This window comes from Coregonus lavaretus (genome assembly GCF_964263955.1).
Source record: "Coregonus lavaretus genome assembly, chromosome: 4".
Classification (NCBI taxonomy): Eukaryota; Metazoa; Chordata; class Actinopteri; order Salmoniformes; family Salmonidae; genus Coregonus; species Coregonus lavaretus.
The window spans coordinates 70,847,147-70,862,579 of NC_139991.1; the positions used below are offsets into that span (position 1 = coordinate 70,847,147).

The following is a 15,433-nucleotide window of genomic DNA, read 5'->3' on the forward strand; positions in this document are numbered from 1 at the left end:
TGTTGTGGAATTTCTTTCCTTCTTAATGCGTTTCAGCCTATCAGTTGTGTTGTGACAAGGTAGGGGTGGTATGAGGGAGATAGCCCTATTTGGTAAAAGACCAAGTCCATACTATGGCAAGAACAGCTCAAATAAGCAAAGAGAAACAACAGTCCATCACTACTTTAAGACATGAAGGTCAGTCAATCTGGAAAATGTCAAGAACTTGAAAAATGTTTCTTCAAGTGCAGTCACAAAAACCATCAAGCGCTATGATGAAACTGGCTCTCATGAGGACCACCACAGGAAAGGAAGACCCAGAGTTACCTCTGCTGCAGAGGAAAGTTCATTAGCGTTAACTGCACCTCCGATTGCAGCCCAAATAAATGCTTCACGGAATTCAAGTAACAGACACATCTTAATGGGAGTATCATTTGTTTTTCAACAGGACAATGACCCAACACACCTCCAGGCTTTGTAAGGACTATTTGACCAAGAAGGAGAGTGGTGAGTGCTGCATCAGATGACCTGGCCTCCACAATTACCCAACCTCAACCCAATTGAGATGGTTTGGGATGAGTTGGACCGCTGAGTGAAGGAAAAGCAGCCAACAAGTGCTCTGCATATGTGGAACTCCTTCAAGACTGTTGGAAAAGCATTCGAGGTGAAGCTGGTTGAGAGAATGCCAAGAGTGTGCAAAGCTATCATAAAGGAAAAGGGTGGTTATTTGAAGAATGTAAAATCTTAAATATATTTTGATTCGTTTAACACTTTTTTGGTTACTACATGATTCCATATGTGTTATTTCATAGTTTTGATGTCTTCACTATTATTCTACAATGTAGAAAATAGTAAATAAAATAAAGAAAGACCCTTGAATGAGTAGGTGTGTCCAAACTTTTGACTGGTACTGTATTTCTAGAGGCAGTGCCTTTGGGAAGTATTCAGACCCCTTGACTTTTTACAGCCTTATTCTAAAATTGATTCAATAATTTTTTTCCTCATCAATCTACACACAATACCCCATAATAACAAAGCAAAAACAGCTTTTTATAAATTTTTGCTGATTTATTACAAATACAAAACTGAAACATTGCATTTAGATAAGTCTTCAGACCCTTTACTTAGTACTTTGTTGAAGCACCTTTGGCAGCGATTACAGCCTCGAGTCTTCTTGGGTATGACGTTACAAGCTTGGCACACTGTACTTGGGGAGTGTCTCCCATTCTTCTCTGCAGATCCTCTCAAGCTCTGTCAGGTTGGATGGGGAGCGTCACCGCTCAGCTATTTTCAGGTCTCTCCAGAGATGTTCGATCGGGTTCAAGTCTGGGCTCTGGCTGGGCCACTCAAGGACATTCAGAGACGTGTCCCGAAGCCACTCCTGCGTTGTCTTGGCTGTGTGCTTAGGGTCATTGTCCTGTTGGAAAGTGAACCTTCGCCCCAGTATGAGGTCGTGAGCGCACTGGAACAGGTTTTCATCAAGGATCTCTCTGTACTTTGCTCCGTTCATCTTTCCCTCGATCCTGACTAGTCTTCCAGTCCCTGCCACTGAAAAACATCCACACACCATGATTCTGCCACCACCATGCTTCACGGTAGGGATGTTGCCAGGTTTCCTCCAGACGTGACGCTTGGCATTCAGGCCAAAGAGTTCAATCTTGGTTTCATCAGACCAGAGAATCTTGTCTCCAAGCGGACTGTCATGTGCCTTTAACTGAGGAGTGGCTTCCGTCTGGGCACTCTACCATAAAGGCCTGATTGGTGGAGTGCTGCAGAGATGGTTGTCCTTCTGGAAGGTTCTCCCACCTCCACAGAGGAACTCCTGAGATCTTTCAGAGTGACCATCGGGTTCTTGGTCACCTCCCTGACCAAGGCCCTTCTCCCCCGATTGCTCAGTTTGGCCGGGTGGCCAGCTCTAGGAAGCGTCTTGGTAGTTCCAAACTTCTTCCATTTAAGAATGATGGAGGCCCCTGTGTTCTTGGGGACCTTCAATGCTGCAGACATTTTTTGGTACCCTTCCCCAGATCTGTGTCTCGACAATCCTATCTCGGAGCTCTATATCTCCGAGCTCTAAGGACAATTCCTTCGACCTCATGGCTTGGTTTTTGCTCTGACATGCACTGTCAATTGTGGGACCTTATATAGACAGGTGTGTGCCTTTCCAAATCATGTCCAATCAATTGAATTTACCACAGGTGGAATCCAATCAAGTTGTAGAAACATCTCAAGGATGATCAATGGAAACAGGATGCACCTGAGCTCAATTTCGAGACTCAGAGCAAAGGGTTTGAATAGTAATGTAAATAAGTTATTTCTGTTTTGTATTTTTTATACATTTGTAAACGTTTCTAAAAACCTGTTTTTGCTTCATCATTATGGTGTATTGTGTTTAGATTGCTGAGGATTTTTTAAAAATGTAATCCATTTAAAAATAACACTATAACGTAACAAAATGTGGAAATATTCAAAGGGTCTGAATACTTTCCGAAGGCACTGTATATTTAACAGTTTGCAGCAGCAGTGATGACTGACTGCACAAGGTATTTAATGACTGCGGATCATTGAAGATGGCAGTGCAGGCATCTTCCATGGGACTAGGGCACCAGCTATCACCACCACCAACATGCCAACAGGATTCAGTAGGACTTTTAGATCTATAGACCTGGTGGTAAAGACTGTTCATTGTAAAATATAGTCCATAAAACATCACAGATACAGTAAATATATATTTTTTATGATATTACTTGTTCTGCTACGACAAAATGGACATATTTGTTCAGCTCTTCACACCTTTAATGTGTGAAACTTGGCCATGAATGCTGCTACTTCTACAACCACAGAGGTATGAGGAAGTGGTAAATGTCTCTGTCTCTATGATGGTAAATGTCTCTATAACAGAGTCTGAGGAAGTGTTGACCTATACTCGGTGTGAAAACGTTTAAGGAGGGTGTTTTTGTGACCTAAACTTGTGTGAAAAACATTGATCTTCATCTTCAGACCACTCAGAGTCAATGTTAAGACTTTTCTTCTGGTGGCATCAGTGGTCTTTTGTAATGTCACTGATGTTCCATCTATATTCCCAGAATTCCTCTTCACACAGGATATACTGCCACCAATCCTGGACCACTCCATATGTCCAATGTCACTATAGTAACAATATACAATGACACTCCCTCCTTCAACTCCATTCACCTCCTGTTGGTCCACATAGAGTTCTGGAGTATCTGACACCAAAGAAGCTCCTGAGTGATCAAGTGGGAGGTCCGAAACCCGAGGCAAGACTGAGACCAGAAAAATAGAAGTCCACTTCAAGACCATGATTGTAATTTTGTCAAATCGCCATCATGATAAGAGTTAAAAATATCCAGTATTTTTGTTTTCATATTTCAGAAGAACATATGTATTCTTTAGACATTCAGAATGGTGAGAAAATGCATGTTGAGGGCAAATAGAAGTACTCTACAAATTATTACTAACCCAAACACTGTGGGGAACATTGAGGGCCTTGTCCGCCTTCAGAGAAGGGCTAAAGATTTATATAATCATAATAATAATAATAATATTTTCAACAGGGGCGAAAGTATATATATATTTTTTTTAAGCCTAGGTGTAATCATAGAATTACATATACAATCCTTATTATTTTAATATATTATCTCTGTGGCCTAGTAGTCTAGGACTAGTAAAGATTAGTCATATCACCTTTAAAATGCATTACCTTTTAATGTGGCATTAATACAACCAGTCATCTGGTTGTCAAACAATCACTTCAAAAAGGGGCTCCTGTAGGTTACCCGCGAACGTTCCTGCAATCACAAAATAATTCCAGCATCCAAACAGTGCACTGTGCACCTGCAATTTGATGAATGAAAACAGACATCGGTTTCAAAACCCCTACGTTTATTGTAATGAAAATCTGCTATTGTCATTAGGTCTACACTCGTAGACTGAATTGATGCGTCCACATTTTCATGTGACTAGGACACCAGATATCACCACCACCAACATGCCCATAGGAATCTGTAGGACTGTTAGATCTATGGTACTGATGGTGAAAGACTATGTTTATTTTAAAATATTGTCCATAAAACATATAAGATATTAAGATTTTTTTATGATCCTTTTTGTGCTGCTATGACTAAATGGAAATATTTGTTCAGCTCTTCACACCTTTAATGTGTGAACCTTGGCCATACAAGAGTAGAAGGCTGCTACTTCAACAAGCCACAGAGGTAAGAGGAAGTGGTAAATGTGTCTGTCTCTATGATGGTAAATGTCTCTATGACAACAGTGTCTTGGCCTATACTCTGTGTGAAGATGTTTAAGGTGGGTGTTTTTGTGCCCTAAAGTCTAGTGTTAAAAATAGAAAATGGTATCTTTCTTCATATTTCTATTGCCATCCATTTGGAACAGTAAGAGTTAAATACAGCTGAATAAGTTATAATTACCTCATGTTGTCCTTCACCTTGCCCCCCTCAGGTCCTTGGACTGTGTTGTCAGTCTGAACAGGCTCAGCTGTTGGAGAGAAAGAGGATTGTTCAGTTGTTGGAGCTTGGGTTGCTGTGAGGTAAAAACAACAATGGTATTATGACTGGTGAACCAGAGAGACACAGGGTAGAATGAACTGTAACAAGACATTGTGGCTAAACTATGACCTTCTTGTCATGCTTATTTACCCCAACATGTGAATTATAACTGGTATGGTAGGGCCACCGTACGTATTCCCAAAAGCTTTGAATCAGGTTACAATCCCATTTCTTTCACATGAAAAGCAAGAAAGACTGGGTAAACCAGGTAAATACTTAATTATACAGTATCTGATTGCTCTCTACTCACTGGTCATAGTGGTGGTACTTTGTGTGGTGGTTTGTTAACACGAGGTAAAAACCACAATGGTATTATGCAGGGGTGCAACTTTTGTTTTAGAAGTGGGGGAGACATAACCGCTCTGAGGCGTCTGCATGGTCTTAAAGCACACCGCTGCAATGATACAACTGGGGGGGTCAAACATGCAATTTCAGAATGTGGGGGGGTCATGTCCCCCCTGTCCCAAGTGAAGGTTGCGCCCCTGGTAAAATGACTGGTGTACCAGAGAGACACATTTTAGACTTAACAGTAACAATACATTGTGGCTAAGCTATGACCTTCTTGTCCAGCTTATTTCATTTACCCCAACATGTGGATTTTAACTTAGTATTAGCACTGTTGAGTTCAAACCAGTGGTAGGACCACTAAGTATTCCCAAAAGCTTTGAATCAGGTTACAATCCAATTTGTTTCAAATGATTAGTCAGTAAGACTGGATAAAACCAGGTTAATACTTCATTCTACAGTATCTGATTGCTCTCTACTCACTGGTCATAGTGGTGGTACTTTGTGTGGTGGTTTGTCGTCTGACAGTGATGTGAACAGGCATCATAAAGTATCCCACTTCACAACTGTACCAGCCAGTGTTTTCCATCTTCAGACCACTCATAGTCACCGTTAAGATGTTTCTTCTGGTGGCATCAGTGGTCTGCTGTAGGGTCACTGATGTTCCATCTATAGTCCCAGATGTCCCCCCAACACAGGAGACACTGCCACCAATCCTGCACCACCACTTCCAATTTCCAGTGTCATTATAGTAACAATTTACAATGACACTCCCTCCTTCAACTCCAGTCACCTCCTGTTGGTCCACATAGAGTTCTGGAGTACCTGAACACAGAGGTACACACACCAAATAAGGTCCTGAGTGATCAAGTGGTTTTTTTGTAACAACTGACAACAAATATCATAATTATGATATGATGGATAGAGAACAGAAAGCAGACATATACCAACATTCCTCATGTCAACTTGAACAATAATAGTGAGACCAGTAAATGAAACCAGAACACCAGTCATGTAATCACATGCAAGAGTTGCAGGGATCTTACCTGGAGTCACAGATAGGTGGAATCCTTCTATCCTGACGTCTGCTCCAACATTGATCTCTACAGCACAACAGTACCATTCAGAGTCCTCACTCCCCAGATCAGTCATGTTCACAGTGAAGGTTAGCTGGTTGATGTCATCAGAGATTGAGGCCTTAGCTGTGCTCTTAGGAAGGTAAGTGCGTACAACAGGAGAGCAACTATTGAAATAATATCCTTTACACCAATATTTCACATGGGTTTTGTATTCCTGATGATAGGGACATGGGATGGTGATGGAGCCTCCTGTCTTCACAGACACACGATAAGCACCTGTAGACACAACAACAGAAAACACATTAGATTGGAATTCAAGCAAATTCTCACAACAGGAAAATGACATTCCATCTGGACTATAACACACATAATACAGGAAGTGTTATTGATAAGACAAGCTACTGCTCCTGTCTTCAGAGTGTCAGCATGTGTCCAGTCCCAGTCCCTGACCTCAACTTCAGCACTTCATAGAAACATGTTACCCTTACCTGATAGTCTGGAGAAAATGAGGAGGAGGATGGAGAGGGAGAGATGATAAGCCATTTCTGGGTATGTGTCTCCATATGTTATATGGTACAAATACACAATGTGTGTGTCAAGGACCAAGGCACCAAAGAGAATGACTGCACTTCCTAATAGCTGTAGTCGTCTTTAACTGTCTTCCTGCTTCTGTTACAGTGTATATGACCCCTCAGTGGCAGATAGAAACTACTACATTCTATGGACTAGTTTTAACCTACTTTTTAAATTGACTAGATACATGATATCAATAAGATGGTGATGTGGGGAAAAAGTGACAAGGGAAAAGGGCGTTGGAGCAGGTGGGCGGGACCTACAGTAACTAATATAACAGATATGTGGTGATAATCAAAACAAGCACAGCAGACTGTCTTCAGTAGTTTATGGACACAACAAGGAGACAGGGGTGGGTTAGGAGGTGTGGGCAGAAGCATATTGGAGGCAGATAGATAGTCATGACTCATGTTGTGACACGGAGGGGGAGTGGGCTGTCCTTCCGGGATAAGGGCTCTTTAGGACCAAGATCTTCACTCAGTCAGTCACTGCTGTGTTGCTGCCCTCTGCTGGAAAGAAAGTAGTTTGGTGCACAATACAGGCATGTTCTAGAAATAATGATAACAATGTAGTCAGCTTCTCTGTTTGATAAGGATAAGAAATGTGTGTCTAAAGAGTGATGTAGTGTACACATACAGTAGTAATGTATGGTCTTGTCTGTTTCTTTGTTGAGAGATTAGCATCATCTGTGTAGGTACATGAGAGAGAAGATAAGTCAACACTGACCTGTGTGTTGTAGGGATAGTGAGCTGTAGACCACATTATCATCTGGTTCTGTCTAGAAGAGAGGAGGGACACACACAGGTAGAGAGGTGAAGAGGGACAATCTGTGATGATGGAATGTAGACTACAGCTCGGAATCACTGCAACCATTTTTTGCAGAATAGCTGAATCGAGATGAAATACATTAAAAGACATTAAAACAAAAAAATATTTACAGCTTTACACATTTTCAGTGTCTACACCCTAAACACTATTGACTGCCAAAATACTGACCACAAAACCCTCCTTTTCAAGTACTCTGACGACACAGCCATCCTGTTCCTCCTGAATGATTCCCCCCCGTATCTCCAGCTAGTATTAGGCAGGTAGCCTACCGGTTAAGAGCATTGGGCCAGTAACTGAAAGGTAGAATCCCCGAGCTGAATAGGTGGAAAATCTGTCAATGTACCCTTGAGCAAGGCACTTAAACCTAATTGCTCCTATAAGTCGCTCTGGATAATAGTGTCTGCTAAAATACATAAATGTAATTAAATGTAGCAATATCAATCGTCCGTTACCCAATTGAGTGAATGTTGCTGCAATGACTATCTGTATCTCAACGTCCAAAACAAAATAAATAACCATTGACTTTCCCAAATACCCCACCTGTGACAGCCCTATCCTCATCACCGGAGAGGCTTTTGAAATGGTTCTTCCATCGAACCACTACTCATCTACTGAAGTATCTGCTACCACAACATGCTCACAGTTTCACACCACAATAAACTATTAAGGATCACCAACACAACATCTAAACTGATTGAACTCCCCACTCCAAACCGGTCCCTTCTTAATGAACTAGCTATCCAGCTTAAAGCCCGTCACATGATGTCCAGCCCAAACCCCCCAATCTTCTCCCATCAGGCTGGAGACATCAGACTATTAAATGTCTCACTGGAAGCTTCAGGAGGAGTTTCATCCCAGGGACTATCACAATTCTAAACAGTTCCATGTATCTTCCTCCTATGGGCAGGTGGGTGGGACTATTGATGTCTGACTGTTTTTTCCTGCTGTGTTTTCTACCTGTTTTGTATATGCACGTGTGAGCTGTGCCAAGATGTTCCTCTTGTAGGACAATAACCCTGATTCAGATTGGGATTTGTGACTTCATCTATAACCCCACCAGTCTGCCACATAGCCAACAGTCCGACACAGCTACAATTTAATCTACACTTAACAAAAATATAAACGCAACATGTAAAGTGTTGGTCCCATGTTTAATGAGCTGAAATAAAAGATCCCAGAAATGTTCCATATACACAAAAAGCTTATTTCTGTCACGAATTCAGCCGAGGCTGCACCTCCTCCTTGCTCGGGCAGGTTTCGGCGTTCGTCGTCACCGGCTTACTAGCCACTACCACTCCATTTATCATCACTCCATTTGTCTTGTCTTGTCTTGTCAATCACACACACCTGGTACTCATTCCCTCATTAGTCTGTGTATAAGTGTTCCCTTTGCCCCCTTGTCCTTTGTGAGTGATTGTTCATTGTGAGAGTGAGTAACTCGTTTGAGCTACTCTTTCCTTGTGTGTAGCCAAGGTGGATTTTTCCCTTGTGCTAGTTTCGTTTTGACGCTTGCTGCGCTTTATTCATGTACACTGAATAAACTCTGGATTTCAGTGTTTTACCTCCTGCGCCTGACTCCGTCATTCACACCTCATCACAATTTCTCTCAAATGTTGTGCACAAATTAGTTTACATCCCTGTTAGTGAGCATTTCTCATTTGCCAAGATAATCCATCCACCTGACAGGTGTGGCATATCAAGAAGCTGATTAAACAGCATGATCATTACACAGGTGCACCTTGTGCTGGGGACAATAAAAGGCTATTCTAAAATGTGCAGTTTTGTCACACAACACAATGCCACATATATCTCAAGTTTTGAGGGAGCGTGCAATTGGCATGCTGACTGCAGGAATGTTCACCAGAGCTGTTGCCACAGAATTGAATGTTTATTTCTCTACCATAAGCCACCTACAATGATATTTTAGAGAAACAGCCTCACAACCGCAGACCACGTGTATGCCATTGTGTGGGCGAGTGGTTTACTGACGTCAACGTTGTGAAAGAGTGCCCCATGGTGGCAGTGGGGTTATGGTATTGCCAGGCATAAGCTACGGACAACAACAAAAAATTGCATTTTATGTACAGAGATACAATGACGAGATCCTGAGGCCCATTGTCGTGCCATTAATCCACCGCTATTACCTCATGTTTCAGCATGATAATGCACGGCCCCATGTCGCAAGGATCTGTACACAATTCCTGGAAGCTGAAAATGTCCCAGTTTTTCCATGGCCTGCATACTCACCAGACATGTCACCCCTTGAGCTTGTTTGGGATGCTCTGGATCAACGTTTACGACAGCGTGTTCCAGTTCCCGCCAATATCAAGCAACTTCGCATAGACATTGAAGAGGAGTGGGACAACATTCCACAAGCCACAATCAACAGTCTGATCAACTCTATGTGAAGGAGATGTGTTGTGCTGTGTGAGGCACATGATGGTCATACAAGATATTGACTGGTTTTCTGATCCACGCCCCTATCTTTTTTTTGAAGGTATCTGTGACCAACAGATGCATATCTGTATTCCCAGTCATGTGAAATACATAGATAATAGTTTATTTCAATTGACTGGTTTCCTTATATGAACTGTAACAGAATAAAATCTTTGAAATTGTTGGATGTTGCATTTATATTCTTTGTCAGTATATTAACATCATAGTGATCAGAATTGCAGCCTTACCTTGGTCTGTACATTTAGCTGGTTCCTCCTCTTGGGGACAACAGTGCTGTAAGTCACATCATCACCATTGGCAGGAAATGGGTCCAGCTGTAGGGCTAGTGAGCTGTAGACCACATTATCATCAGGTTCTGCCTAGAAGAGAGGAGGGACACGGACACACAGGTAGAGAGGTGAAGAGGGACAATCTGTGATGATGGAATGTAGGCTACAGGTTGGAAACACTTCAACCAGTTGTTGCAGAATAGCTGAAATGGGATGAGATGCATAAAGACATTAAAACTCAGAAATGTTAACAGCATAACACATTTTCTGTGTCTCACAAATATGTGACTTCATTTATAACACCATGCACCAGTCTGCCACATACAGTTGAAGTCGGAAGTTTACATACACCTTAACCAAATACATTTAAACTCAGTTTTTCACCATTCCTGACATTTAATCCTAGTAAAGATTCCCTGTTTTAGGTCAGTTAGGATTACCACTTTATTTCAAGAATGTGAAATGTTAGAATAATAGTAGAGAGAGTGATTTATTTCAGCTTTTATTTCTTTCATGAAATTCCTTAGTTGGTCAGAAGTTTACATACACTCAATTAGTATTTGGGGGCATTGCCTTTAAATTGTTTAACTTGGGTAAAACGTTTCGGGTAGCCTTCCACAAGCTTCCCACAATAAGTTGGGTGAATTTTCTCCTGACAGAGCTGGTGTAACTGAGTCAGGTTTGTAGGCCTCCTTGCTCGCACACGCTTTTTCAGTTCTGCCCACAAATCTTCTATAGGATTGAGGTCAGGGCTTTGTGATGGCCACTCCAATACCTTGACTTTGTTGTCCTTAAGCCATTTTGCCACAACTTTGGAAGTATGCTTGGGGTCATTGTCCATTTGGAAGACCCATTTGCGTCCAAGCTTTAACTTCCTGACTGATGTCTTGAGATGTTGCTTCAATATATCCACATCATTTTTCCTTCCTCATGATGCCATCTATTTTGTGAAGTGCACCAGTCCCTCCTGCAGCAAACACCCCCACAGCATGATGCTGCCACCCCCGTGCTTGATGGTTGGGATGGTGTTCTTTGCCTTGCAAGCGTCCCCCTTTTTCCTCCAAACATAACGATGGTCATTATGTCCAAACAGTTATATTTTTGTTTAATCAGACCAGAGGACATTTCTCCAAAAAGCACGATCTTTGTCCCCATGTGCAGTTGCAAACCGTAGTCTGGGTTTTTTATGGCGGTTTTGGAGCAGTGGCTTCTTCCTTGCTGAGCGGCCTTTCAGGTTATGTCGATATAGGACTCGTTTTACTGTGGATATAGCTACTACTTTTATTTTATATTATTTTATTATTTACTTTTGTACCTGTTTCCTCCAGCATCTTCACAAGGTCCTTTGCTGTTGTTCTGGGATTGATTTGCACTTTTCGCACCAAAGTACGTTCATCTCTAGGAGACAGAACGCGTCTCCTTCCTGAGCGGTATACTGGCTGCGTGGTCCCATGGTGTTCATACTTGCGTACTATTGTTTGTACAGATGAACGTGGTACCTTCAGGTGTTTGGAAATTGCTCCCAAGGATGAACCAGAATTGTGGAGGTCAAAAAAAAAAAATCTGAGGTCTTGGCTGATTTCTTTTGATTTTTAAAATTTTACATTTTAGTCATTTAGCAGACACTCTTATCCAGAGCGACTTACAGTTAGTGAATACATTTTTTTTTATACTGGCCCCCCATGGGAAACGAACCCACAACCCTGGCTTTGCAAACGCCATGCTCTATCAACTGAGCTACATCCCTGCCGGCCATTCCCTCCCCTACCCTGGACGACGCTGGGCCAATTGTGCGCCGCCCATGAGTCTCCCAGTCGCGGCCGGCTGCGACAGAGCCTGGATTCGAACCAGGATCTCTAGTGGCACAGTTAGCACTGCGATGCAGTGCCTTAGACCACTGCGCCACTGTCATTTTTCCATGATGTCAAGCAAAGAGGCACTGAGTTTCATCCACAGGTACACCTCCAATTGACTAAAATGATGTCAATTAGCCTATCAGAAGCTTATAAAGCCATGACATCATTTTCTGGAATTTTCCAAGCTGTTTAAAGGCACAGTCAACTTAGTGTATGTAAACTTCTGACCCACTGGAATTGTGATACAGTGAATTATAAGTGAAATAATCTGTCAGTAAACAATTGTTGGAAAATTACTTGTGTCATGCAGTTAGTAGATGTCCTAACCGACTTGCCAAAACTATACTTTGTTAACAAGAAATTTGTGGAGTGGTTTAAAAAATGAGTTTTAATGACTCCAACTTAAGTGTATTTAAAATTCCGACTTCAACTGTAGATGGCATCTTGAGGAAGGAAAATGATGTGGATATATTGAAGCAACATCTCAAGACATCAGTCAGGAAGTTAAAGCTTGGTCGCAAATGGGTCTTCCAAATGGACAATGACCCCAAGCATACTTCCAAAGTTGTGGCAAAATGACTTAAGGACAACAAAGTCAAAGTATTGGAGTAGCCATCACAAAGCCCTGACCTCAAGCCTATAGAAGATTTGTGGGCAGGGCTTTCCTCTTTTGTCCTCAATTGCTTGTCTATTATTCCTGGATACATTACCAAACCCTTGAATTTCGCAATTGTGTAAAAAAAAAACTTTGGAAGAACAATGATTTCAAGCACCACCCTCCTTTTAAAGCTTCCAGTCTGTTATTCTAACTCAATCAGCATGACAGAGTGATCTCCAGCCTTGTCCTCGTCAACACTGTCACCTGTGTTAACGAGAGAATCACTGACATGATGTTAGCTGGTCCTTTTGTGGCAGGGCTGAAATGCAGTGGAAATGTTTTTTTGAGATTAAGTTCATTTTCATGGTGTGGTGTCTAAGGAATTTATGACTTTGCTAACGTTTGCAAATGGTATCTTGGAGGATGTTGATTCAGCTTAGGGAAGCATCTGGGGAGCAGTTTTATAGGGGCACCCCATAAAACAGAGGAAGTCGGTTGTGTGGAGTCATGGGATTGGTCTCTAGGGAAAACCACCCATATCATGTTAAAAATTATAAATACTTGGTGGGGACAAAGGAGGACAGAACAACATATTATTTTGGGTCGTTGTTCTCCAGATGCCTGCAGATGTCTGTAAACTTACGCTGAAATCTTGTGATATAAATAAACCTTTATAATCAAAGTACAGTGTAAGCGGACTCCTTGGTCTCACAGCATAATTAGCATTATTATTTGGATACAACAATGGCAAAGAGGGCCTTTGCAATGAATTGCATTTCATCTGATCACTCTTCATAACATTCTGGAGTATATGCAAATTGCCATCATAAAAACTGAGGCAGCAGACTTTGTGAAAATTAATATTTGTGTCATTCTCAAAACTTTTGACCACGACTGTAGACTGCAAACCACTTTGAGAAACTGAAATCACACTCTCACTACAGTCCTGGGTATGTAGCATTGACTGTAAATATAGAGTTATCATGTCAAAATTGTACAGTTACAATAGATATGAAGCTGTAACTGAAGAGCTAATGTGTGATTTAACTAAATCTGATGTCAATGTCCTGTCCATGGCCATGTCCTGCATTTTTCACAGACAGTGGCTTACCCACAAAGCCTTGAGTCAGATGAGAGGAACATGAGTGTAGCCTACCATTGAGGTGTTTGTTGTCTGGTCCATGGCCTTATTGTCCTCTGGAATAAAGAAAGAGAGATGCAGTATTAGAGACCTCTGAGATACACTAGAATAATACTGAATACATTCATCATAGAAGAGTTATACTTTTGAGTCTCTTCCTCTTATGCCAAGATACTTATTTTATTATTTTTTATTTTATTTCACCTTTATTTAACCAGGTAAGCCAGTTGAGAACAAGTTCTCATTTACAACTGCGACCTGGCCAAGATAAAGCAAAGCAGTGCGATAAAAACAACAACACAGAGTTACATAAAGTCAAAAATACAACAGAAAATATATATAAAATGTGTGCAAATGTAGCAAGTTATGGAGGTAAGTCAATAAATAGGCCATAGTGCTAAATAATTACAATTAGTATTAACACTGGAATGATAGATGTGCAAGAGATGATGTGCAAATAGAGATACTGGGGTGCAAATTAGCAAAATAAATAACAATATGGGAATGAGGTAGTTGGGTGGGCTAATTTCAGATGGGCTGTGTACAGGTGCAGTGATCGGTAAGGTGCTCTGACAACTGATGCTTAAAGTTAGTGAGGGAGATAAGAGTCTCCAGCTTCTAATACAGTTGTCTTCAAGGAAAATATTTATTGTCTCCTGAAAATATCTCCAAAATAAAACTGATCACTTTTTCATTATAGAATGAATACTTACTATGATTTCTCCACATCTTCCATGTGACTAGGACACCAGCTATCACCACCACCAACATGCCCAGAGGAACCAGTAGGACTTTTAGATCTATGGAACTGATGATGAGAGACTATGTTTATTATAAAATATTGTCCATAAAAGATATAAGATAATACGATTTTTTTATGATCCTTTTTATGCTGCTATGACTAAATGGAAATATTTGTTCAGCTCTTCACACCTTTTATGCATCCAATAATTGAATGCTGCTACTTCTACAACCACAGAGATATGAGGAAGTGGTAAATGTCTCTATGATGGTAAATGTCTCTATAACTGCGTCTAGGCCTATACTCTTTGTCAAAATATTTAAGGAGATTTTTTTTGTGCCGTAAACTAGTGTGAAAAACAGAAAATGTTACCTTTCTTCATATTTCTATTGCCATCCATTTTTAAGAGTAAGTGTGAAATACAGCTGAATAAGTGATAATTACCTCATGTTGTCCTTCTCCTTGCCCCCCTCAGGTCCTTGGACTGTGTTGTCAGTCTGAACAGGCTCAGCAGTTGGAGAGAAAGAGGATTGTTCAGTGGTTGGAGCTTGGGTTGCTGTGAGGTAAAAACAACAATGGTATTATGACTGGTGTACCAGAGAGACACAGGGTAGACTGAACTGTAACAAGACATTGTGGCTAAACTATGACCTTCTTGTCCAGCTTATTTAATTTACCCCAACATGTGGATTTTCACTTAGTATTAGCAATGTTGAGTTCAAACCAATTGTAGGACCACCATAAGTATTCCCAAAAGCTCAGAATGTTGATTTGTTAACATGGAGTAAAAACAACAATGTTATTATGCAGGGGTGCAACTTTGGTTTTAGAAGTGGGGGAGACAAAACCGCTCTGAGGCATCTGCATGGTCCTAAAGCACAACGGTGCAATGATACAACTGGGGGGGGGGCAAACACGCAATTTCAGAATGTGGGGGGGTCATGTCCCCCCTGTCCCAAGTGAAGGTTCACTGGTTCGCCATCACTGGTGTACCAGAGAGACACAGGGTAGACTGAACAGTAACAAGACATTGTGGCTAA

The 15,433-nt window shown here is 41.3% G+C and overlaps 1 protein-coding gene across 1 annotated transcript; it reads right to left on the reverse strand.

Annotated features, from left to right (window-relative positions):
* Positions 1-6,184: 6,184 nt before the first annotated feature.
* On the reverse strand, positions 6,185-14,952 carry LOC311127530 (uncharacterized protein; the record flags this gene model as incomplete). Its single annotated transcript, XM_084159350.1, has 7 exons — positions 14,838-14,952; positions 14,365-14,459; positions 13,667-13,707; positions 10,015-10,146; positions 7,229-7,280; positions 6,418-6,425; positions 6,185-6,205 (listed from the first exon to the last, which is right to left on the reverse strand). Exons 1-7 carry the CDS (start codon positions 14,840-14,842, stop codon positions 6,185-6,187), a joined length of 354 nt encoding a protein of 117 aa, XP_084015476.1. The 5' UTR covers positions 14,843-14,952.
* Between the last annotated feature and the right edge of the window lie 481 nt (positions 14,953-15,433).